Raw genomic sequence first — 24,200 nt, 5'->3', positions numbered from 1 at the left:
TGTGTTTGGAAATGGACCTGAAGGTTCTTTTAATACTATTGAGATGCAATCTCTAATCCAGGACTGATTTATGAGAATGTATTTTGCTTTGATTAAAGTTTCCAAATAGTCTTCAAAGGCAGCCTAACATATAACATAGTATATTAGGCAAAACCGGATGTTACCAGAACATACTGGCTAGGCTGCCTTTGTCCAATAGAGGCTACAACTGGCACGCCAACCTAGTCTGAAGAAAGGCAGAGAAAGACCTAGGCCACTTTGAATACAGCTGAATCTCAGAGTACCCCCAAAATACTAGCTCTTTGAGGGAGAATTCTCTCTCTCTCTCTCTCCAGGTAACTTTCCCACAAAAACTCAGGGCTGAGTTTCAGTTTATTGGCCTTCATCCAGTCCATTGCTGATTCCAGGCTTTTGTTGGGAATCTTTAACGTGGCGCATTATAATTCTTTCCATGACCTTGATTTTCCACATAGGTGATTCTGTGGCAGAAGATGTAGCACTGAGACATTTTTAATATGTTTTGTTTTGCTTTATGGAAATAACATGAAGGACATGGCAACTCTAGTATACTGTTTCTTGATAGTGATGGTAGATAATTGGGTACCATAGCTGCGAGATTCTGAAGCTGATGAAGTTTTGATGCACCTGTTATAATAGTGCAAGCAGGAAACACAGCCAATTACTATATCAGTTTGGCCAAAGCATTTTAAATAGCCAGTTTTCAGGAGAGGCTCCAGATTATATTGCCATACATATTTTTGTGAGAGTGATTTAAATGTAGCTTTATTGAGGATATGAACCCTCTTCAGGTATTATTTAAATGTGTTTGTTAATGTATGAGGAACAGCAGCAGGGACAAATGCATAGCCTTTACGCTTGGTTTCCATTTCTGTCGCCTTCCAAATTATGGAAGGCAACAATATGGCAGGGAGAGCCTCCTGTCTTCAGAGAGACTCCCTGTACCTGTTAGACCTCTGATTGTTCAGAGTTCTGAAGTGCCCTGGAACTACAAAAGGTTTCCTGCTTCAGGCAGCTGCCTTCCATGAATGACTTGATAAGCAGCAAACTGTAATGATAGGGGTGGTGTAGCTGGTACTTTCCATCCTTGCTGTGTCCCACCCTCCCATGTGTGCGAACGCTTTAAAGTAATGTCTCAGTACTGCTGTGGAAATACTGCTCAAGAGTTGAGAGCTTCATTTAAAATGCATTAAGCATTATTATTTTTAAAGAGAGGTTTCCGTGACTCATGATAACATGCACTAGCGAAGGCGGATGGCATCGCTGAAGTAAACTATTGTTCGCTATTTTGCATTTTTGGTTATACTTTTTGATGTTGTTGAGTCATGTCTGTGAGAGAGATGATAAAATAGTTTAATCTCTGAACTATCGTGGATGGAAAAAGACTCACTTTGTCAACTTTCAGATTAACCTCGAAGTATGAATGCTGGTGGAAGGAGCACTAGAAAAACTGTGCCTCTGTCTTGAGTTCCATTCTTTGATGGTCAAACAGTCCATCCGAAACTTTGTTTTTCAAAGTTTCCATGAGGCAGAACTGAGCAGCAGCTGGTTGTTGTATTTGCAGAGATCGTGGCTCAACCATTCTGTGTTTCTTTTTCCCCAAGAGGCAAAAGCGCAACCTGAAACCTTCATGTGCACCTGAAAGTGCCTCATGTCTGCTAACTCATCCCACACTCCATCTTAAAACTTAACAAGATGTGGATATGGAGGACTTGACAAACACCAATTGTTGTTCTCTCTTTCTTTCTCTCTGCCCTACCTGTTTTGTTTGTGTGTGTTTTAAATAAAACCATCTAGCCTGAAGAAGAGTTCTGGGAAACTCAAAAGCTCACACATTTTTTCATGACATTTCGGTTGGCTTAATAATGGTATTACTCTGAAATGAACTTGTAGAAATATCCTTTTTATTATTCATATTATTTTTTGGATTTTTATCCTGCCCTTCCTCTTGAATGGGACAAAGGGTGGCAAACAATAAAAACAATACAACAACTTAAATGGGGGACCACAACCAAGAAGGCCCTGTCATGTGTCAGTGTCAGCCATTCAGCAGCACCACTAACAGTGGGCTTCCTGCAGAAGGTGACATTTTAGGATGTTGCTTGGGTTCTCAGGCCATTTATGGGTTTGTACTCTAGCGCTAACACTCTTTAATTGGGCCCTGAAGCTCACTGGTAGGCGGTGCAGCACTTTCAGGACCAATAACACACAGCTCCATTGAACTGTGCCATGCATCAGCCTGATAGCCTCATTTTGCATCTGGCTAATTCAAGGGCAGCCCACAAAGAGAACATTGCAGTAGCACAAACAGGAGGTCACTAGAATTATAGGGGCAACACTGTACCTTTACTCTTTTGTTTTTCAGGTCGTCATAGGGGACAAGGTGGTACTGAATCCAGTTAATGCTGGCCAGCCTCTGCATGCCAGTAGTCACCAACTAGTAGACAATCCTGGCTGTAATGAGGTAAGTTAAAACAAAGTACCTAAGCCAATAAAAATTTGTTGGACTATAAACTGGTTTGCAGATTAACTGGAGTGGTTTTTTAAAGCTGCAAATAAAGAGTATAAGTGAGATGTTTCAACACTTACATTAATAGTAATACTACATTAATAGTAATATTGCTGTGACACATTTTTCATCTGTAGCTCAGTTAGCTTTACTAAAGATGTTATTGAAGGACAGAGCCTTGAATTGACCACTAACAGCAAAATTCCCAACTTGCTTATGAAGAAGTAAATTTGCTAAATTCAAGAAATCTACCCATGTCTTCTCAGAAGTAAGTTATAGTGATTTCAATGGAACTTACTCCTAGGGAGGTTGGGTTAAGCTTACCTGGAGGCAAGCCCTATTGAATTCAACTTGGATCTACTTCTGATTAGATATAAGTAGGATTGCACTGTAAGTCTTTTCGAATTCTGAAAACTTCTGCATAAGCATGCTGTAAATTTTGCTGAGCAAACTAGGCAGCTGCATTCAAGTTGTTCAGAATCATAGCCTCAGTAAGGTTGTTGAACTAAGTTTTGTTGTCTGTTTCTATAGCTGTCTCCTAAACTGTAAAGATTCCCTGTATTTTTGGTGAATGCTCCCACACTTGACTACGCTGCATGATTGAAATTAGCTTTGGGAGTGTTTGCTCTTTCACCAGAAATTCCATTTATCAGACATCTCTCATTAGATAAAATGTAAAGAAATATACAATATTCCTTTGTAAAAAAGGAATAGACAGGAAATCCAAAGTGTTGGTACATATATGATTTTGGAATAGTTTTTTGTCCTTGTTTCTTTCCTTTAGGTATATAAACTTTGTATACATGCTGAAAATTATAATAAGCCTTGTGATGTAATATGTAATATGATAATGTTTACTGATGTAACGTAAGAATGTTAATAAATAAATAAAACTCCCAAAAAAAGGACAGCTCTCACCATGGTTAGCAAGCCCTCAATGAGAGAAATTCCTAGTTAGCATCAGTCATGGTTTCCATTACCATTCCAAATGTTTCATGCACACTGCCACTTCCCTTGCAAAATTTATATCACCGATGAAGCGTGTGTGTGTGTGTTGTTTTTTAAAAAAAGGCAACAGCTGAACAAAAGTATTTCATAACAATTCATGTGTCTGCATGTTTCTGTTTTAATTGCTTATGCTTGCTTTTGTTACAGGTGAACTCGGTGAACTGCAACACAAGTTGGAAAATAGTCCTCTTTATGAAATGGAGCGATAACAAAGACGATATCCTGAAAGGGGTAAGATGAACAATGCGCCTCATTGCTAGGTTTTAAATTTAAAAAGTATTTGTTGAGCTTCCTACCCATTTGCCTTCTCATTGCCTTTGCAGGGAGATGTGGTGCGGTTGTTTCATGCAGAGCAGGAAAAATTTCTGACTTGTGATGAGCACAGAAAGAAGCAGCACGTCTTCCTGAGAACCACTGGGAGACAGTCAGCTACTTCTGCAACTAGCTCAAAAGCTCTGTGGGAAGTTGAGGTAAAGATGGGAATAGAGATTTCTGAATAGGTTTGTTACGAGTATTGCCTTTATTTAAAACCTAGATGGAAAGCTCCACATACACCAAAGCTTGTTGCGCTTCCCATCCTATATTTTTTCCCCTACCTGGAAACACTGTTTAGATTTCAAAAACAGCAAAAACAGCAACCTGTTCTCAAGGACAGGTTATTAACTGGATTGGATACCTGGCCACCTGGTGTTGTGCCTGGAAACACTTTAGGAGAGCTTTACCCCTCACCCTTGTCTCACCTGATTTCTGTTACACATTTCAGCTTGGCTTGATGTTCAAGCAGTAGGCTGGTGTTTAAACTTCCTTTCCACCTGCCAGAGTGGCATTTCAGAGCAGCACCTGCAGACCAGGTTAAAGGGTGCTAAAAACAAGCCCTCTAAACTGTTGAGGCTAGGAGGATGTTGTGTCTTGACCAATTATGTCAAAGAGAACAACAACTACCAGACTTTAGAAGACATCTGAAGGCAGCCCTATTTAGGGAAGCTTTTAATGTCGGATGCATTACTGTGTTTTGATATTTTGTTGGGGGCCGCCCAGAGTGGCTGGGGAGGCCCAGCCAGATGGGTGGGGTATAAATAATAATTTTATTATTATTATTAGTAGTAGTAGTAGTAGTAGTAGTAGTATTAGTAGTATTAATCACAGCACCATTTTGCCTGCACAACATTTATTGTGGCACCAATAAATGCACAGTATACATCTCCACAAACAAATACATCCCCAAATATGGATGTTACATTATCTATCTGCGAGGAGTCCAGGCACCAAATATAACCCTTTCCTCCAGAACTCAGTCCATTTCACCTGTGGTCATAGAACCACTCCTTCCTGCTCTCACTCAAGGCAGCTATCCTCCGACACCAAGCCATTCTTTTTACACTCACTGGTGCCAATGTTTTATCAGCGTAGCATTGCTACTCATCATAGGAAGATGCACTATCACAAACATGTTGAGATAACCAAGCACTTTTTACCTGAAACCTTTGGAAATATATTTTGTCATAGCTGTTTAGAAAACTTTTTTCTTGTTGATCGTCCCCGTTCTCTTCATCCTATCTGTTAGGTTTGGCCCATTCTCTTGTTCACCCTCTTAAGGTCAAATGAGAGGTGGTTTATGGAAGGGCATCTCTTCTTATTGCATTACAGGTAGTACAACATGACCCTTGTCGAGGTGGTGCGGGATATTGGAATAGCCTTTTTCGGTTCAAACATCTTGCCACTGGACACTACTTAGCTGCAGAGGTCAGTATCCCGAGAACCTTTTCCTAACATGCTGCCATCCTCCTTTATTTTATAGGTACTGTTACTCAGGATAAGTGCTGGGTAACTAAACTGAGACTTGGAAAGAATATCTTAATCTGAAGGGGTCGCAAGTTAGGCAGGACCGACATTTCTTTGAATTAAGCTTGAAACAAAGACTAAACTCTCTCCATAAGTGACTTTCCTACTATAGAGTTCTGTGGATGTACTTTAATAAAAAAGTGCCCTGAAAACCGTGATATCTTGAACTGGTTGATACAGTCACCTCAAAAAAGATGTTGTAGAGTTAGAAAAGGGCAGCCAAAATAATCAAGGGGGTGGAGCTATTCCGCTGTGAGGAAAAGTTGCTGCCTTTGGGACTTTTCAGTTTAGAGAAAAGATGAGTGAGAGGTACCATAAAACAAGTTTATAAAATGATGCATTGCATGGAGAAAGTGGATACAGAAAAGTTCTTTCCCCTCTCCCATAACACTAAAACTCATGGGCATCCGATGAAGCTGAATGTTGGAAGACTCAGGACAGATAAAAGGAAGTTCTTCACATAGCACATAGTCAACAGAACGCTATCCGACGGAAGGCAGCCATGGGCCACCAACCTGGATGGCTTTAAAAGAGGATTAGACAAATTCATGGAGCCACAAGGCTAGCGACATTCACAATGGCTGTGTTCTACCTCCACTGTCAGAGGCAATATGCCTTTGAATACCACTTGCTGGGAATTGCAAGTGGACAGAGAGCTGTTGTATTCTTGTCCAGCTTGAAGGTTTCTCAAGTGCATCGGGTTTGCCACTGTTAGAGCAGGATCCTGGACTTAGATGGGTCATTGGTCTGATCCAGCAAGCTCTTCCTATGTCCTGCACAAATTTGCTCATATTAAAGAGCTGAGCCAGCACACTACATGGATGGGTTTTTCTTTTTTCTTTTGCTTTAGCCTTACAGTTGCTTAGCTTGCTTTTGCGAGTAGCTGGCCATAGCACAGCTATGATAGCATTTTATGAATTTATTTATGCTCATTGTGTACTGTGTTATAGATTTTGGGTGGGGGGAAAGCTAGTTGTTGTTTTGACCTGCTTGTGATTCTCTTCCATCAGGTAAATCCTGACTATGTGGAAGATTACCAGGAATGTCAGTCCTCAGTAAGTATAGGCAAGAGTATCCTCTTGCCTCTAATCAAGGGGTGCTGACCAGTGCTCAAATTATTGGGGGAGTGGAAGTTAAGGGGGCCCTTAACAAAATCCACAAACTCAACCCCTGCCTACCCCCCCCAAATTTTAGCTAAATCATGCCCCTGATATGCTTCTAGAGTTTCTAAAGTAAGTCTCTAAGGGGGCAACGCAAAAAATAAGGGGGCTAAGCCCCGCCTGCCCCCTGTAATTTGAGCACTGGTGTTGACACAGGCCCTGGTATGATTGGCAAGCATGTAGACAAATCAAAGCTTACTGTGCAATCCTAACCATGTCTACTCAGAAATAAGTTCTATTTAATTCAGTGGGGCTTACTCACTAAGCAGGGTTAGTATTGCAGCTTTTTGTTAACCTCTTAATTGATGAAGTATTTAACGTGGCATATTCCACTGCCATCTCTAGTGATACTGGGCTGTGGTAATCATTAGTTACCTAGGTAAGATACCTAGCTAAACAAATCTGCTATCCTTCTGCCTGCTGTAATCTCACCTTTATATATCCAAGCATGTTATAAAGCCCTTCTTACACCTTGGTTAGAACAGTGTTTCTCTACCTTAGAAACAGGGAAACTATATCCCTCCATTGAAATTGTAGTCACTCTCCACTCTTGCTTGTAATAAACGATGTGTCTGTTGATAAGTTTCCAGAACAGTGAGCAAGCATTTTCTGTGCTGCATGACCAGAAAAAACAAGGAGCTGAATGTTCCCCACTCCTGACTTAGTCTTTCGGAAGTATGGTATATGCAGATGCTGATTGTCCTCCAGACTGTAGGAGGTTGAAGGTCATGTCTCCAATGTATGGATAATAGTGGGATGTGTGTGTCAGTATTTGAATATGCCAAGCTAGCTGTTGCAGTTCGAAATGCTTATGTGGTGCAGGGAGCACATTGTGTACGAATAGTGGAGGTGAAACTGCAGATCTTTGTCCGTGAATTGAGCGGCAGCATTTTCACAGGGTTCTAAGTACTTGGAAGCGAGATGCTGTAATTTAAGGACCTCAGGAAATGTGTGTGTGTGTGTGTGTGTGTGTGTGTGTGTGTGTGTGTAGAAAGAGACAGAGAAAGTATATGTATAGATACAGGAAATTGTATCCCATCTCCTGATTGAGGATATTGTGTAGGACAGTGGGAGTGTCAGTAACCAGAAGGACATGATTTCAGTGCTAAATTAAGTAGACTTGTTCAGCTCTTTCAGAAACTATTAAAAGGTTTCTAATGGTGGTTTGTGCGCAGCAAATCACAGAGGTGGGTATTCTGTGCTGTTCATTCAGCGCTGCTCGTTTACTGGCTGAAGGAATACATTAACAAAATGGGGGATTGAGGTGGTTTTAAGAGATATCTCCCTGCAGCCCCCTCCCCCTCCCCCTGCATTTAGGACCTTCCAGAGCAGATTTAGAGGGTTAGGGAGCCTTTAGGAAGCAGCACCGAAGATTAGCTCCCTCCCCTGTACTAATGACAGTTTCCTTCCTGGCAAACAGCATTGAATTACCACCCCAGGGCCCAGACAAGACTCTTTCCTATTTAGAGTTATGAACTCTTGGGGAGGGCAGGGGAATTTGGAAAAGCCCTTAAGGACACTTATCAAAAAATTGTAACTTCTGAAAAAAAAAAAGACGGAGGAAGTTCAATAACATGTTAGTTTCTTTACAAGGTTGCTGATTTCAGATAATTTTTAAAAAAGAAATTTTGGGGTTTTCCCCTTTCTGTTTCTACATGCTAATGCTGTGAGAGATGCTTGTTTCTCATAGCTATTTCCAGCATTTTGTCATGCTTTGCCTTCTGCAACACAGAACTTGGGGGAAAGGAGGAGAAGGGGGGATGGGAATGCAACTATAAGCAGCAATTGTAAGTTGTTTTTGAACTGTTTTAAACACTCTACTTAAATTGCTGTAACCTGCCCGGGGACTTTGCATGAAGGGTGGGTAAGTCATCACTGCAATCATCATTAATATGTCAAACCCAAATTCTCTTTACCACTTAAGGTCCTGGAATGCATGATATAGGCTGTCACACAAAATAATGCTGTTCATATATTTTTTATATGGTTATGAAGAAGGGTCCTGCAGAGTGTTCAAAGCACACACATGAAGCGCCCTAGCCCTGAACCTAAATATTAGTGAAGGGGGAGGAATTAAAGTAGTTCCCTCTTTTCTTTGCTTCCACCCAAAACCCCTTTCCCCACTTTATAGCTGTGTTAAACAGGGTAAAGGTAAAGGGACCCCTGACCATTAGGTCCAGTCACGGATGACTCTGGGGTTGTGGCGCTCATCTCGCTTTATTGGCCGAGGGAGCCGGTGTACAGCTTCCGGGTTATGTGGCCAGCATGACAACGCTGCTTCTGGCGAACCAGAGCAGTGCACGGAAATGCCGTTTACCTTCCTGCCGGAGCGGTACCTATTGATCTACTTGCACTTTGACGTGCTTTCGAACTGCTAGGTTGGCAGGAGTTAAACAAGGGTAGATTCAGTCAATTCACCTAAGTGGTGCTGATCCAACTTGCATCCATCTAAATATAGAACCCAGCTGCTTTTCCTTGCAGCCAGCATCCCCACCTTCATCAACATGTCCAATTTCCAACATTCCCCTGTCGGCTTACAATCCGACAATGCTAATTGAAGTTGAAATCAATCTGTAAAGCAGACAATGAAGGAACTGCTGAGAAAAGTGCTAACAAGTGAAGCAAGTCTATTTCATCCCTTTTGCTGAGAGTCAGTCTGCCTTCAGCCATTCCATTCAGGCTCCATCCCCACTGGTTGTTATAAGAAATGTAACTAAAAATAACCAGCTTCCTTAACTTACCCTTTTCTTCCTCCCTCCACATCACATTTTCCTTGTGTGTGTTTTATTTTAGATTGTAGGTCTGAGAGCAGGGAGCTTTTTTTATTACTTTTGTAAGCCAATCTGGGAGCCCTTTTGGTTAGAGTGGGAGAAATGCTCCAAAAAGGAAAGCAGAAACAATGGAAGCTGGAAGAGGACTAAAGTACTTAGGTTCAGGAGAAGGAGTCTGTTGCAGCATGGTTCTTTTAATGAGAAGAACGAGCTTATTGAGGTTCAGAGATTGCTGCCTTATATGCTCAGAGCCAATGGCTGCCAGTTTTGCTCATTTTCTTTTTTTCTTTTTTAGCTTCAACACATTTTGCTTGCTCTACAATCTGTAGGAAATGCTAAGTTTTGGTGGGGTCACTTTTGTGGTTGACAGATACTGTCAGAGTCTCCTCGGGAGGGAAAGAATAATTTAACAGGCCTGGTATTTTGCTTTATCAGTTTATTACCAGGGTTTGCTTTAAATCGAGTAAAATAGCAGGAATCCCAGGAATGCCTAATTTAACTTATTTCTCGACTGTAGTTCTTTGATATCCCTTCTGCGTAATCAGGGAGTGCATCTGGGGGCTTGTGCACTCTGAGCATGATTTCCCACTGTCCAAGGGTGAGGGGACTTTGCTAGATGGGTGCTGAGCCACTAGGGTGCACAACAAGGTTGTCCACAGCATTTACATAATGCTATGGACTTTGGGGATAGGATGAATTGTCTTGCCAGTAACTGTGTCACAAGAAAGAACCAGTAGGTCCCCATGATTGTGGCACAGGCCCATGTGGCACTGCTGTTGTCTTGGCATAAGGGTTGCATCATTATCTTCTCCTCCTCTGTTACATATTACTCTAAAACAGAAAAAGCAACATTCCAAAAGCCTTAAGGGGAAACTCTGTGCAAACCAATAACCAACTACGTTTCTTACACATACAGAGGGTGGAGGTCTTACTTGCACAATTTCCTCTTTTCTTGCTTTTAACCACCAGATGGCGAGATTAGACCGTAAGCAAGATAAACATAGTGTGAGGCAAATTGATTTTTTTCCTGTACAACAATGTACACGATGTGTAAGAGAAATGACGAGATGGTGTGGAGATGGTCGCTGGATACATAAGCATATAGTAAAATAAGACATCAAGGGCTCAGTCTCTTGCGCAGAAGGCACAATTTTGTCTTTTGGAACGTAACCCGAAAGGTTGAAATTTCCCACTTCCCTGAAGCTCCACTTCAACCAAACCAGGCTCCTTTAAGTTCTCTTCTTTTTGAACTAGAAATACCTGGCAGTGTACTCAGCAAGACATCGGGCCAAAATCTATACAGGTGATCTATGCTGCCCCTTCTAGATCTACATTTTACTGCTCCATCCATACACTGCAAGGGCAGTTTGTGGTGCCTCAACTAAATTACCTCCCCTCACTCCAAACTCCACTTTTTGTAAGGGCTGGCTTTACCTTTCTTCATCGGATTTGTTTGGTGGTTTGAATTTTGCTTTTCCTCTGCCTCCTTTCACTTACAGCGCTGCGGAGTGCTTCTTCGCTATGGTTTTCTTGGACAATGTTTCTAGTTCGTTGTGAGGTGCTTTTGCAGAAGGGATTGTTCACATTTTCTGTGGATGAGTTGCAAGGGATTCAAGTTTGCCTCTAGGAAGATGCGTGGACGAGCCGCTTGCAGTTACTTATGTTATGTGCATGCACCCATAGAAACTGTTACTTCCTCCAAGTAAAAATCGTATGCCCTTTTGTATTTAGGGTTGCTTTCTTGTAATTCAGCTTTGTAACAATATAATTAATTAATTAATTAATTAATTAATTAAATTTACACATCACCTTATAGCCACAGATCTCAGGGTGGTCCAGCACCTTCATATTTATTATAAAAGTTGAAGAAAAGATAATCCATTTTTTCCCCTTTGTATCCTTGGCCTTTCCAAGAACCTTCAGTTTTTTTAATTCATAAGATTTATTTTTAGTGGGAGGCAATTTCCACTATTTCCCCCCTTCTCTCTGAAGCCCTCTACACCACCTTTCATGCTCCTCCAGGGGGTCTCTCAACCCTCCAAGTAGATTTGTGTAGGCCTCTCCCTACACAAGCGGAATTCAGGGGTTAAGAGGATATCAACTTGCCCTTAAAACAATGAGAACAAATATGAATTAATTGTTGGTTGCCAAAACTTGGCAGCTGTCATTTTGGTTGCCTAACTTGGGTAGAATTGTCCTTTCTAGGAGACTGAGGAGCTCTGGAAAACCCTAGGCTATGTCTTGGCTTCTCAGTGACTTTGACACAACCCAGCTTGGTGGTTTACTGTTGCTTCTAAGTCTTCTGCCCAGTTCTAGTTAACCCTATTAGATTGTGATGTGCCATTGAGTTCTTGTGCCTGTATCTATATTTGAAATGCTTCAGTTATAACCATGAGGTGCTCTGCCTTCCAGCCTGGGCAGGCAGCTTTGCAATGTTGATTTGATTTGCAATTTCTTCCACAGCTGGATCCTGACCAGGATGCATCCAGAAGGGGCTTGCATAATACTCCAGAGAAGATGGCATACTCTTTAGTCTCTGTGCCTGAAGGAAATGATATCTCTTCCATCTTTGAGCTTGACCCCACTACTTTACGAGGGGGAGACAGCCTTGTCCCGAGGTACGATGTTATAAATGATGGTGTCTGCAGCTGTTGTGAGACCACTTTAAAATGCCAGACCATTTGCTAGGCAGTCTTAGATAGCTGCGGCAGACAGTTACAAAAGGCAGCACTTTTGCAGAAACGAATTGTGACTTATTTTCCAGTGCTTCCTTTTTTTTTTTTTGATTTTTATAAATTTTATTAATTTTCATCCAATTATACATTTTATCCCAAATACAACAAATTATGTCTGTTTTGGACTTCCTTCAGCGTCTCTGACAATCATCCATATTTATACCTTTAATACACATTCCCTTCTTTCGTATTGCCAATGTTCCTCCTTACTCCCATTATTTCTAATAAACAATACTTATTTGTTTTTTACAGTGCCTCTTGAAATCCCACTAGCGTTGTGTTAACACCACATGTATTTTTCAGATAGTCCACAAATTTTTCCCAGTCCTCGATGAACTTTTGATCTTTACTATATCTAATTTTCCCAGTTAATTTATCCAGTTCCGCATAGTCTGATTTTCCAGTGCTTCCTTGATATGTTTATGGCTAGGAAACAGCACTCCCCCCAAATCTGTGCCAGTGAGTTGGGGGCCCCCCTCTGGAATAGCTGAGGGCTGCAGGATGAAGCATTGCAGCTGCCAGCACAACGCTGGATCTCACCTTAAAAAAAACCAGTGTCATATTACACCTCTGCAACTAACATCCTGTTTGTACCTGGGAAAGATCATTTGAAATAGTGAATCAGGCTTCATAGAAGTCATTACATACTGAATACCTTGCAATTTAAGACTTGGCTGCATTTCATATTCCAGCTGAAATAAAACCTTGCAAGTAAAAAATTAAAAGGAGATTGAAAAGGTGTTGTTTTTATTTGAAAAGTATTGGCTTACTGAGGAGCTTAATAATATAAATAATACCTGGTTCTTTTTAGGAACTCTTATGTCAGACTTAGACATTTGTGTACAAATACCTGGGTTCACAGCACAAATATCCCCATTGATAAAGAAGAAGAAAAACCCGTGATGCTTAAAGTAAGTCATGCAATGGAATCTCATCTGTATCTCATCTCTTCTGCTACCAATAAAGCTATTTCAGAGAAGACACTGATGAACACAATTCTTATTTAGGACATGATTCACACAGCATTGCTTGGGCACAATGCCAGTCCATTATTAAAATGGAATAGTAGAAGAACATAAATTAACACTTTGCATCTTAAATAAGTATCTCTTGGAAGACCTTGCAAAGGTTTTTGTGTATCAGGTACGATACTCGTGCTGAGTGCTTGTCCATTTGTCTAACGGCAAGTCCCTCTACTGTCTCAACACTTAAACCCTTAAGTCTAGTCTCTCATCCAATTATTTATTTCAAGCATTGGTGTACTGCTTTTCATCAGAAAAGATAAGAAAGTGGTTAACAAATCATCTTCCTCGTCCCCGCTGCTTTTTTCTGGTTTAGCACTAGAGTCAAAGGGGAAAACAGAAGTCAGATCATAGCCCATAATTAAAAAATAAAATAAAATCCAATGGATAATAGTAGAATATTCACTAAAAACAAACTGAAGGATCTGAAGCAATGAGTTTGGCTTGAACTATGATAATTGAAGACAATGAATTGCCTATTGTGGTAATGGAACTATTCCTACCACAATTTCACAATAATGTTTAGAGAACCTGAGCATTGTTTCCCTAGGGTCTTCATTACAAAAGTGTTTTCTCTGTGAGATTGTGACTAAAATTGCCTTGTTTTTAAAGATTGGCACCTCTCCAGTAAAAGAAGACAAAGAAGCTTTTGCTATAGTACCAGTTTCTCCAGCAGAAGTCCGAGACTTGGATTTTGCAAATGACGCAAGCAAAGTATTGGGTTCCATTGCTGGCAAGTTGGAAAAGGGGACAATAACCCAGAATGAACGGAGGTAAGGAAAAATAATAATGCGAGCTTCTTAATGGAAAAAAGATGTTCTCCAACATAAGACAAAGGTTGAAAGACAGAGAAGGCAGCTTTGTTTATTTCATTCATTAATTTAATATTTAAGTTACTTACCGCATATACTGCTTTTCAGGTGGATGTCACAGAGTGGTACAGAAAAGTAGCGTTTGCAACAATAAGCATCAAGTTACTTTTAGTTTTTAAAACGTGCTAGGGATTGTTAGACAAGGAGTCAATAATAAAACTGTTACATATTTTAATGATCTTGCATGTGTTTCTTGTACCAATTTCCTTGATACCTATGAATTTAACAACCCCTCTCCTTCAACAATTACTCAAAATATAACTTTGAACTTTTAAATGTAATACATTTTTGGAGTGGCTCTGAATACAGTGCTCTGTTTTTAATATGAGCACCTTTTCTTCATTGTAACTCAGTGGCTTGTATTTATTTTAAGAGGGTGATATTTTCACTGTTCATATTATATTTTGGATTAACAGCTAGGATTTTCTTTCAAAACAAACAAACTGTAGGTCTGTTACAAAGTTGCTGGAAGATTTGGTATATTTTGTTACCGGCGGAACAAATTCTGGACAAGATGTGCTTGAAGTCATGTTCTCAAAGCCAAACAGAGAACGACAAAAGCTAATGAGAGAGCAAAATATTTTGAAACAGGTACAGTAAATTGTGTTTAATAAGGTTGTTTCTGATGACATAGATGTCACAAATAAAATAGCTGATGGTCTGGACTTCTTGGGATAAGGGGCTTGTAAATAGAGATGCCACAACATAAATCCCTGGCCAGAATCCCAGATTTCAATTGAGAAGTATTTGGGAAATTGGACCCTGAATAAATGGGCAACAAAATATCAAATGTTGTTCAATGTAAGTTGTGAATAGTGGGGCAAATATCTGAAGTTCACATCTACAGTGATGGGTGTATGCTAACTGTGGGAGAGAAGTTGAAGTCATAGTGAATATCTGTACGAAAAAGTGTCAGCCCATTGCATGACAGTAATGAATATTTGCTCCAAGCAAACATGATCTAAAGCCAGTGATTGTTCTTGTTGACTTCCCGGTTATGGTGTGAGCAAAACAAACTATGATATTTGATTTGGGCATAAAACTCAGCCAAGGAGTGTGGCTGATTGCTCCCGCACATGTTAGGAGAGGAATGAAGTAAATCAATCTGCTCATTCTTGGTAAACCTTTAACCATGGTCTACTGTAACATGTGAACCAGCCCTTATATAACTGATTATAAGGGGAAGTTTGCTTGTCTGGTGTCACCTGCCATGCTCAGAAGCCTATTTTTTAAAATGCTAATTTGCATATGTATGGGGTTTAGCAGCTTGGCAATATAGGCTTCTCCATCATGTGATTAGTTGCTGTAGGCAAGGATCCTGGCATGTAGACACGGCCTCTGGTGAAACAGAAGTGGCTGTCAGTAGACAGGATCACTTCAGTCTCATGGTAAACTTAAGGCAAGACTCTGTGTAGATGATACTCATGGTTCTAATGCTGCAATGTTAATGCTGATTCATTTCTTCTTTCTAAAATAATTTGCCAGATATTCAAGCTATTACAAGCACCATTTACTGACTGTGGAGATGGACCAATGCTGAGACTAGAAGAACTTGGAGACCAACGCCACGCTCCTTTCAGACACATATGTCGGCTCTGTTACAGAGTTTTGAGACACTCCCAACAAGACTACAGGAAGAACCAGGTTAGCAAGGAGTTTGAGACAGTCTGGTGTGTTTCTCCAAAATGTAAGCGTAAAGGACAACTGAACTGCTTGGTGTAAAGGCTTTTGAATCATTTACATTATCTAGCCTCCCCACCACCACCCAATTATGATCAATTACAACAATTGTTTGCTGTTAAACCCAAACCGGAAAAAACTATGACTTACGCAAAGAACAATTGGGCTGATTGCAAACTGGAACTGCAAATCCAAGTTAGACCAGGCAGTTCATATGACAAAAGGATCATGCACACCCTGCTTTTCAGTAGTCTTTTCCTAAAAACAAAAAATCACATCAAGAAATCAACATAAATGGATAATTTCACATTTCCTTTCACTCTAATGGTTTTTAAGTGATGTAAGCATCTAGTCTCTCTCTCTCTCTCTCTCCACCCCACCCACTTTCTCTTTGCAAGGAATATATAGCCAAGCAGTTTGGCTTTATGCAGAAGCAAATTGGGTATGACGTCTTGGCAGAAGACACCATAACAGCACTGCTCCATAATAACCGCAAGCTGTTGGAGAAGCACATTACTGCTGCTGAGATTGATACCTTTGTTAGCCTTGTAAGGAAAAACAGAGAGCCGAGGTAAGAGAAGACTCTTCCTTCTACTGCTTAGACAAAATAAACGGTGCATAAACACTCCTGTAGGTTTCTGAAACTACCTGAACGATTGGTCAGTAGTCTGTTTTCATGCCTGCCTGGGTCTTTCTGCTTGGAGAAATTGACGTGCCAACAACACTCGTGATCTTTCCACACAATGTCATGAGTTGTAATGATGTAGAAGGGGTGCAACATAAGTTATCAAAGGGGTTATTGTTATAGGTAGGTAGGGGTCATTATCAGTGCCTGTGCCCTGTGCTGTTATCAGCAGACACCCAGTGAATACTTTTGGAGGCACCTACTTCTGTCATGTGTTATAATGTCTGGATGCGGTCTAATGGAGTGAAATCTACTGCTGATTCAGAAATGAATAAACACTGGTTTCGTGGAGTCGTGATGAAACCTAGCCTTATGAAGAACAGTTGAGGAAGTTGGGTATGCTTAGCCTGTGAAAGAGGAGACTGAGAGGAGCTGTGATAGCCATCTTTAAATATCTAAAGGGCTGTCACATGAAAGATGAAGCAAGCTTGTTCTCTCCTGCTCTGGAGGGTAGGACCGGTGGTTGGTTTGCTTTTTTGAGGGGGGGATACTCAAGGATATGTAGTAACAGCACCTTTGTTTTTCTTCAAATGTTAAAAGTGTGGCATTTGCTGCAACAACTTAATGGCTCTTTCTAAAAAAAGAGCACTGGGTAGGCGCAAACCAATGGATTCAGGGGAATTTCCAACTCAATACCACAAATAACTTTCTGATAGTATGAGCTGTTTGACAGTGGAATGCTCTCACTCAGGAGCTGGTGGACTCTCCTTCCTTGGAGGTTTTTAAGCAGAGGTTGGATGGCCATCTGTCATGGATGCTTCAGTTGAGATCCCTACGCTGCAGGGGGTTGGACTAGATGACCCCCAGGGTCCCTTCCAATTTTACAATTCTTTGATTTTATGATTTTTTAAAATATTTTTTTTGTAGAAAAGGGGATTTTAAAAATGAGATGTCTGATGACAAGAAATGATTTGGTAGGTTAGGTGCATCTGGAAAGTTATTTGTTGCATACCCTAGGCCTTAATCTTTTGAGGGCCTGTCGGGGGGGGGGGGAGGTATCTTTTATCACCTTCCTTAATACAGCTCTTTAGCATCTGAAACATTGTACAAAGTTTAATGGGCTTTGGCTTTCTCTCCCCATTAGGTTCTTGGATTACCTTTCAGATCTTTGTGTGTCCATGAACAAATCTATTCCGGTGACCCAGGAGCTGATTTGTAAAGCTGTGTTAAACCCAGCAAATGCAGACATACTCATTGAAACCAAGTAAGCTGAGATGTTTTTCAAGAACTTTCTTTTAGAAATAAGAAGATTGCAGCGTTCTGAGCCTGGCAATAATGACACATAAATTTTTCCCCCTCCAGTTTGGGGAAAATACAGATAATACGTAGATTATTATTTTTGGTGGAACAATGGATTCTTCAACAAGCTTTTAAAGGTGTGTCATGAAGTAGATTTTAAATTAACAAAAGCCTTTACCCTACGCCAAGGTGTGCTGTTGCCATTGTATGTAGTGTTGGCTGGTAGAAAATGACTTTCTGATAACAAATAGAAGGAACTTGTGTGGATTCATTAAGATATTTCATATAAATAATTGCTTTTCACTCTTGCTCAATTCTTAGACTGGTCCTGTCTCGGTTTGAATTTGAAGAGCTGTCGTCTGGAGAGAATTCATTGGAGGTTGGTGAGGATGAGGAAGAAGTCTGGTTATTCTGGAGAGACAGCAACAAAGAGGTCCGCAGTAAGAGTATCAGAGAGCTGGCTCAGGATGCTAAAGAAGGGCAGAAGGAAGACCGGGATGTGCTCAGCTACTACAGGTTAACACCGCAAGCGATATTTGGCTACGGCAGTGTAACCTGAAGTGTATAGACAACTGACTCTAGCTATTTGTAATGTTAACCAGCTTCTAGAAGACTTCAAGGTTAATTGATAGAATTGGTTAAAGAAATAGCTCTCAAATGATGCTTTCCGTAACAACAGTTTCGTACAACTGTGATATTGGTTCTTTACAATCAAGCTAGATTTTTCACTGATCATTGGCAAAATTGGTTGTTCAAATCTACTTTTGTATTATAAACTCCTTAAAATTGTTTGGAGGCTTCATGTTTGTTTGGTGGAACTTGTCCAAATTTCTAAAATACGTACATAAAATACATTGATTTTTTTTAAAGGTTCATCAGCAGTTCATCTGGGATATTTTTCAAATTGGATTTAAAGAAATGATAGTAATGTTGAATTATATGCGTGTGTGTGTATATATATATATATATATATATATATATATATATATATATATATATATCCGCATATATGTAATGGGTCCAGAAGTGAGAAATTTAACCTCCTATGGACTGCTAATGTACTTCTGCTCCTGAAGAAGTGCTATTTCTGCTGCTGCATCAGAATATGCATTGTATTGTTCCCTCTGAGGTATCTTCTAATTTTCAGTCCCAGGCAAGCAAAATGATACTCTTCTCCTTCTCTCCTAACTCCCAAAGATACCAGCTGAATCTTTTTGCTAGGATGTGCCTTGATCGGCAGTACTTGGCTATAAATGAAATATCTGGCCAGCTAGATGTAGATCTCATTCTTCGGTGCATGTCCGACGAAAATTTGCCTTATGACTTGAGAGCGTCCTTCTGCCGGCTGATGCTGCATATGCATGTTGACCGTGATCCCCAAGAACAAGTGACACCAGTAAAATATGCCCGGTTGTGGTCAGAGATACCTTCTGAAATTGCAATCGATGAGTGAGTATTTTGTGATCAAATGGTTCTCTGAAACGAGGGCTATCAAATACCTAGATGCTTTTTCGCTCCTTTCCACAGTGCCTTGTAGCAGTCGTACTGTGAGACCTTATTCAGGAATGTCTGGAGTGACTGCTTGGTGGCTGGCTTTTGGAAAGCAGGAATGCTTGCTCCAGGAGCCACATTTTTTGAAAAAAATTATGCTAAAATGTTACAGAATGGAGCTAGATGGACCAGTGGTCTGACTTGGCATAAGACAGTTTTCTGTGTACTTTCTGACTGACTCAAGAAAAGGAAAAGAACCATACGTTTCCTATGGCATTCACCCATTTGAAGTTTTTCATTTCATTTCTTCAGCTATGATAGCAGTGGAACTTCCAAAGATGAAATCAAGGAGCGGTTTGCACAAACCATGGACTTCGTTGAGGAATATTTAAGAGATGTTGTCTGTCAGAGATTTCCTTTCTCCGACAAAGAAAAAAATAAACTCACCTTTGAGGTAAATATCTTTTTTTAAAAAAAATAAAGCTGAGTTGCAAGACCTCTGAATACAGTAGATGCTAACTCACGCTGGAGCTAATCCTAAATTGCCCACATAGTTGGACTAATAGTATCAACAGATGAAACTTCCTTATACTAAGATGGGCAAAGCACAACAATAACAAGTGAAACTATACAAAAAAGACCAAAAAGAATAGCAAGTCATTAAAAAGCAGAGAAGCCCACAGAAACAATTGCAGGAGATCTGTTATGAAATACTGAGAAAAGCTCTCTGAAAAAGCACTGCCTTAGGTTGGTGTCCAAAAATCAATGGTAAAAAAATGTAAAAAATATGAACTGGCAGATTTAAATCCAGAATATTCAGTTTCTATATATAATACATCTGTATATGCAGTAAAACACAGTAGAATGCTTATTAAAATACAGAAAATTATGTTTATTATGACAAGGTATAGTGAAGTGGTACAGTATTGTGTGTTATGATTATATATTCTGAAAAATAAAGGATAGCTGCATCTTGTTCCTCCAAGCAGCTGAGGGTGGCATTCAGGGTGTTACCAACTTTTAATGCTCCCAGTGGCCCAGTCAATTGAGATAGGCTTAGAAGTAGTAACTAGTCTGAGATCTTCCACTGAGCTTCATCTCCACGGTTGAAGTCTACCAGTGTACCACACTGGCTCTGTGCAGATCCTTTGAATAGTGGGTGCCAGAAAGTCAATATTCAGGTGCTTTGGTACATATCATAGAAATTGTAACAAACCATTTTTTGTTTCTTTTTAAAACAATAGGTGGTAAACTTGGCCCGAAACCTGATCTATTTTGGCTTCTACAATTTCTGTGACCTGCTCAGGCTAACAAAAATCCTCCTGGCTATTTTGGACTGTGTCCATGTTGCTACGATCTTTCCTATCACAAAGGTTGCAAAAGGAGAAGAGAGTAAAGGTATGAATGGCCATGGGGCATAGAGGAAGAAAAACGTGCTATTGAAGAATGATTGGTCTCTTGTCGGTGCCATTTGTTTTTGTCACCCTGTGTCAAGGAGTGGGGGAAGCAGGCTTGTAAATTGTAAAAGATAGGCTGTCTAGCACTCCTGAGAAAGCTGACTCCTATCGTGGAGACCTCATCATGAAAGTCAGGTGTGGGGAACACCTAATTTTCCATCCGTATTTGACAAGGTTCCTCTGGTTAATGATGGTGGTAGTTTGTTGCTCCAGCTTGCAGACAATACCCACAGGAGTTTGAGTTTCACATGGCTTCTGCATTTTTCACATGGCTTCTCCTTTGCTCTGAGGCTGTGCCAGCCAAAGAAACAGTCAATGCTAGGCCTGGGCGATATATCAATATATGAGGAGCAGACCCCAATGTCAGCTATATCACTGGTGAAACCGCCACCGCTCCTGAGTCCCTCTACTAGTGACTTCCTCCAGCGAGCATTGCTAGCAGAGGGGCTTAGGAGCGGTGGCGGTTTCAGTAGTGATATATCATCATATATCATACTGCGCAGGGGAGAAAAAAGCTGCATCCACGAGGCGCCGATACAGCTTGTTCCTCCCTCTGCATCTTTAAAGTGCTTGGCTGAGAAGTGTGTGGCTGCCGCTCCCTTCAGCCGAGCAGTTAAATGATACCCCAGCGCGGCGCTGGCTTCCATGCAAATGGGTAGAGCACCGGGAATGACTCTGCCAGAGATGGGGAGCCCTCCCCATCCCCAGCAGAGCTGCACAAGGAATACCCGGTACTTTTCCCACTTGTCCGTGAGCAGGGAGCACCAGGGATGCTGCTTTGTCCCAGCCCGCTAGGGCCAGGCGCTGGGGTGAAACTGCCTCAGCACCCATGGTGAGTGCTGTGGCAATTGCACCCAGCACCTCACAGGCTAAGGCCAATGTGGCTTGTTTTTTCAACATTGCAGGACATTGCCAGACCGTGATGTTTGGCTGGTGATATTGAAAAACCACTATCACCCAGCCTTGTCAATGCACATTATTAACATGTGCATGTGCTGATGAGCTTGCAACTGCATGATTGAACAGGGACTGAGCATATGAGCTGGTGGCACAAAATGCATGCCATCTCATTTATACATGTTGTGCAACCTTCAGCATCTCACTTATGCCTGGCTTGCATCTGTTCCCATATGTTATCAGTGGGATGCATCAACACTATCTGTACACAAACGGAATGGGCTTCCACTCATGCAACATATTTATAACTTGCTCTTCCCCATCCATGTAATCTCAAAATCTGCTCCGAAGGAACCTCTGGAACAGATTTTCGAAGTGCATAGTATGGGACAGGAGAGGCAGGTAAAGATCCATTTCTTCTGCCATTGTTTCACATGGTCAGGGGAGAGGAAGAATAAAGTATAAGGATGCAAATTTTGGGGGCAACTCCCATGTGGATTTCACCCTCAATATGATATAGTGGTAGAGTTTGTTTCTTTATTTAATGCATTGGTGCCCCACTGAAAAGGCTTTCAGTGCACCTTACAAAAATCACTAGTAAGGCAGTCCCTGCCCTTAGGCTTACAGTGTAAAAGATATGTCACACAAGGAGAAAGAGTTGGAGGGGGAAGAGGAGAAAAGAAGTAACTGCTGTTATAACTACAACCTGGAATAGAAATTGCTTCGTACAACACAGTATCCATTAAATGTTCCTGCTACTTTCTGTAAGTGTGGAAAGTGTTGCCTATTTCACAGCATGTAGAATTTTTATAACAATGTTGTATCCTTAATTGTATTATATCGGATTTGTTTGTTTTATTTTTCTCTGCCTTTGCATGCCCATTTTGTATCTCTGCAGATGAAGGGCGATCTCAAAGCATTTTAATAAATAGCAGAATACCACAAATATGTTATTTCTGCAGTTTGTAGGTTGCACATCTGATAGATAAGAAGCAGGTACACATTAAATCTGATTCCAGTATACAGTAATGTGTGTAATAGGCTGAGACAGGTAATGCTGAGACAGGTCTTACCTTAATTACTATATTACAAAACTTTATCTTGTATTGTTTCTCTGAAGGGAGCAATGTGATGAGATCTATCCACGGTGTTGGGGAGCTCATGACCCAAGTTGTGCTCAGGGGTGGAGGGTTCTTGCCCATGACTCCTCTTGCTGCTGCCCCAGAAGGTAATGTGAAACAGGTTGAACCTGAGAAAGAAGACATCCTGGTAATGGACACCAAGCTGAAAATCATTGAGATACTTCAGGTATACTTCAGGTGACATAGCTTAGAAAACAATATTGACGCAAGAGCTGTACTGTCATGCTTATGTTGTTTGGGGATTTTTCATTCTAGACCATTGTTCTCTTTTTGACAGAATTAGAAATGAATAATTTTTTCACTGGATGGATTGCGTGTAAGCTTTATTTTTTTTTAAAAAAAATAACCATTAGAAAAAGAATTAATAAACATTGTTGCAAGTATTAACAACAAAATACTAATAACAACTACTAATTGCGAACAGTTGCAGATGTTTAACCCATGCCCTCATTAAAACCAGTTACATTAAAACCATTAAAACCAGTTACATACTTTAAAACTTTTGTGTGCAAGGTAACTTCAAATAACCCAGCTCCTATAAAACATTGAGCAGTCAGGTTGAAATACAGACATTGTTCAAGAGAGTTGGAGCAGAGCAATCCAGTGGAAGTGTTCAGAAAGCTGCATGCTCCCGTGACAGTATTTCAAAGGCTTCGTTTGAGTTCCACTGCAGATCCTATTTTGAAAGCTACTGCTTTGCAACAGGCTGCCTGACATTCAGTGTGCTGTGCATTTTCATCAACCCAACTGGGGCAAGGTTTCTGGGTCAGAGTGCACAGCCCTGGGATAACTACTGAAAAAATATATTATAAATTAGAAGGAAACTGAAACTTTTTGTGTCTGCTCTGTAGCCTGTGCTACTCTTAGATAAATGCCATGAGGAAGGGACTGTAGTTCAGTGGATAAAGTACATTTTTTTGAAAGAGGAAGGCCTCAGCTTCATTTTCTGGCATCTGCAGCTAACACATCAGGTCACAGGTGAAAATAAAGGGAACTCTCTGCTCAAAACCCTGAGGAGCTGCTAACAGTTAGGGTCCACAGAACTGGGCTTCATGAGCAAAGCAGTTCCTTTCGTTCCCTAGTTATGCTTATACAGATTTATTGGTTAATTTACCGAAATGTATAAGCATGAACTGACAGGGTAGTACTGACTGATGCTGCCAATGTGAATTAAAAGAGGAAAAGCCAGAATGACCATCTTCTTATTTTTACTTAGCTACAACAGGGAAAATCTGATATATTGTGTTGTTTTGAAAAAGGTGTTTTGTTTTGTGTATGCTTTTGTCTGGACACAATATGCATCTATAATATATAATACAAACTAGACCGGTAGATTTTGGTTTTCATGGCAGGAGTTACTTTCGATATCTAATATATTTTAAATGCATGCTTTAAGCACGTGAAAGGGAAGGTCCTTGCTTTTAAAAACGCAAAAGGGGGGAGGTAATGAGTTGTGCTATTGAAGCTTTTTCTTTTTTCTTCTTTTTAAAAACACTATGGAATCATCAGTTCATTTTGAATGTGAGATTGGATTATAGAATCTCATGCCTTCTGTGCATATTTAAACATGAGTTTGATGAAAGCAATGCGCAGACACCTGATTCACCTACAGGAAGCAATAACCAAGAAATGCCAAATGTACCAGGTCAGTTACAACATGTTCTCTTAAAAG

General features: G+C 40.6%; 1 protein-coding gene across 8 annotated transcripts in view; it reads left to right on the top strand.

The window, feature by feature from the left end:
* The window catches only part of ITPR1 (inositol 1,4,5-trisphosphate receptor type 1), a 213,411-nt gene that overhangs the window by 71,862 nt on the left and 117,349 nt on the right, over positions 1-24,200 (top strand). For 6 of the 8 annotated variants that reach the window (XM_053378134.1, XM_053378132.1, XM_053378129.1 and 3 more), the window contains 18 exons: positions 2,384-2,482; positions 3,683-3,766; positions 3,859-4,005; positions 5,183-5,278; positions 6,388-6,432; positions 11,772-11,926; positions 12,855-12,954; positions 13,678-13,838; positions 14,387-14,528; positions 15,423-15,581; positions 16,016-16,188; positions 17,387-17,506; positions 17,863-18,057; positions 18,739-18,990; positions 19,345-19,486; positions 20,277-20,430; positions 22,507-22,694; positions 24,038-24,173. In XM_053378134.1, coding sequence (XP_053234109.1) covers positions 2,384-2,482; positions 3,683-3,766; positions 3,859-4,005; positions 5,183-5,278; positions 6,388-6,432; positions 11,772-11,926; positions 12,855-12,954; positions 13,678-13,838; positions 14,387-14,528; positions 15,423-15,581; positions 16,016-16,188; positions 17,387-17,506; positions 17,863-18,057; positions 18,739-18,990; positions 19,345-19,486; positions 20,277-20,430; positions 22,507-22,694; positions 24,038-24,173 — 2,548 coding nt within the window. The remainder of the gene's footprint in view (positions 1-2,383; positions 2,483-3,682; positions 3,767-3,858; positions 4,006-5,182; positions 5,279-6,387; positions 6,433-11,771; positions 11,927-12,854; positions 12,955-13,677; positions 13,839-14,386; positions 14,529-15,422; positions 15,582-16,015; positions 16,189-17,386; positions 17,507-17,862; positions 18,058-18,738; positions 18,991-19,344; positions 19,487-20,276; positions 20,431-22,506; positions 22,695-24,037; positions 24,174-24,200) is intronic. The other 2 variants (XM_053378131.1, XM_053378136.1) reach the window with 1 other exon arrangement.

This window comes from Podarcis raffonei, chromosome 2 (genome assembly GCF_027172205.1).
Source record: "Podarcis raffonei isolate rPodRaf1 chromosome 2, rPodRaf1.pri, whole genome shotgun sequence".
Classification (NCBI taxonomy): Eukaryota; Metazoa; Chordata; class Lepidosauria; order Squamata; family Lacertidae; genus Podarcis; species Podarcis raffonei.
The sequence above is the reverse complement of the archived record's forward strand: the minus strand, read 5'-3'. Positions and strand labels throughout refer to the sequence as shown.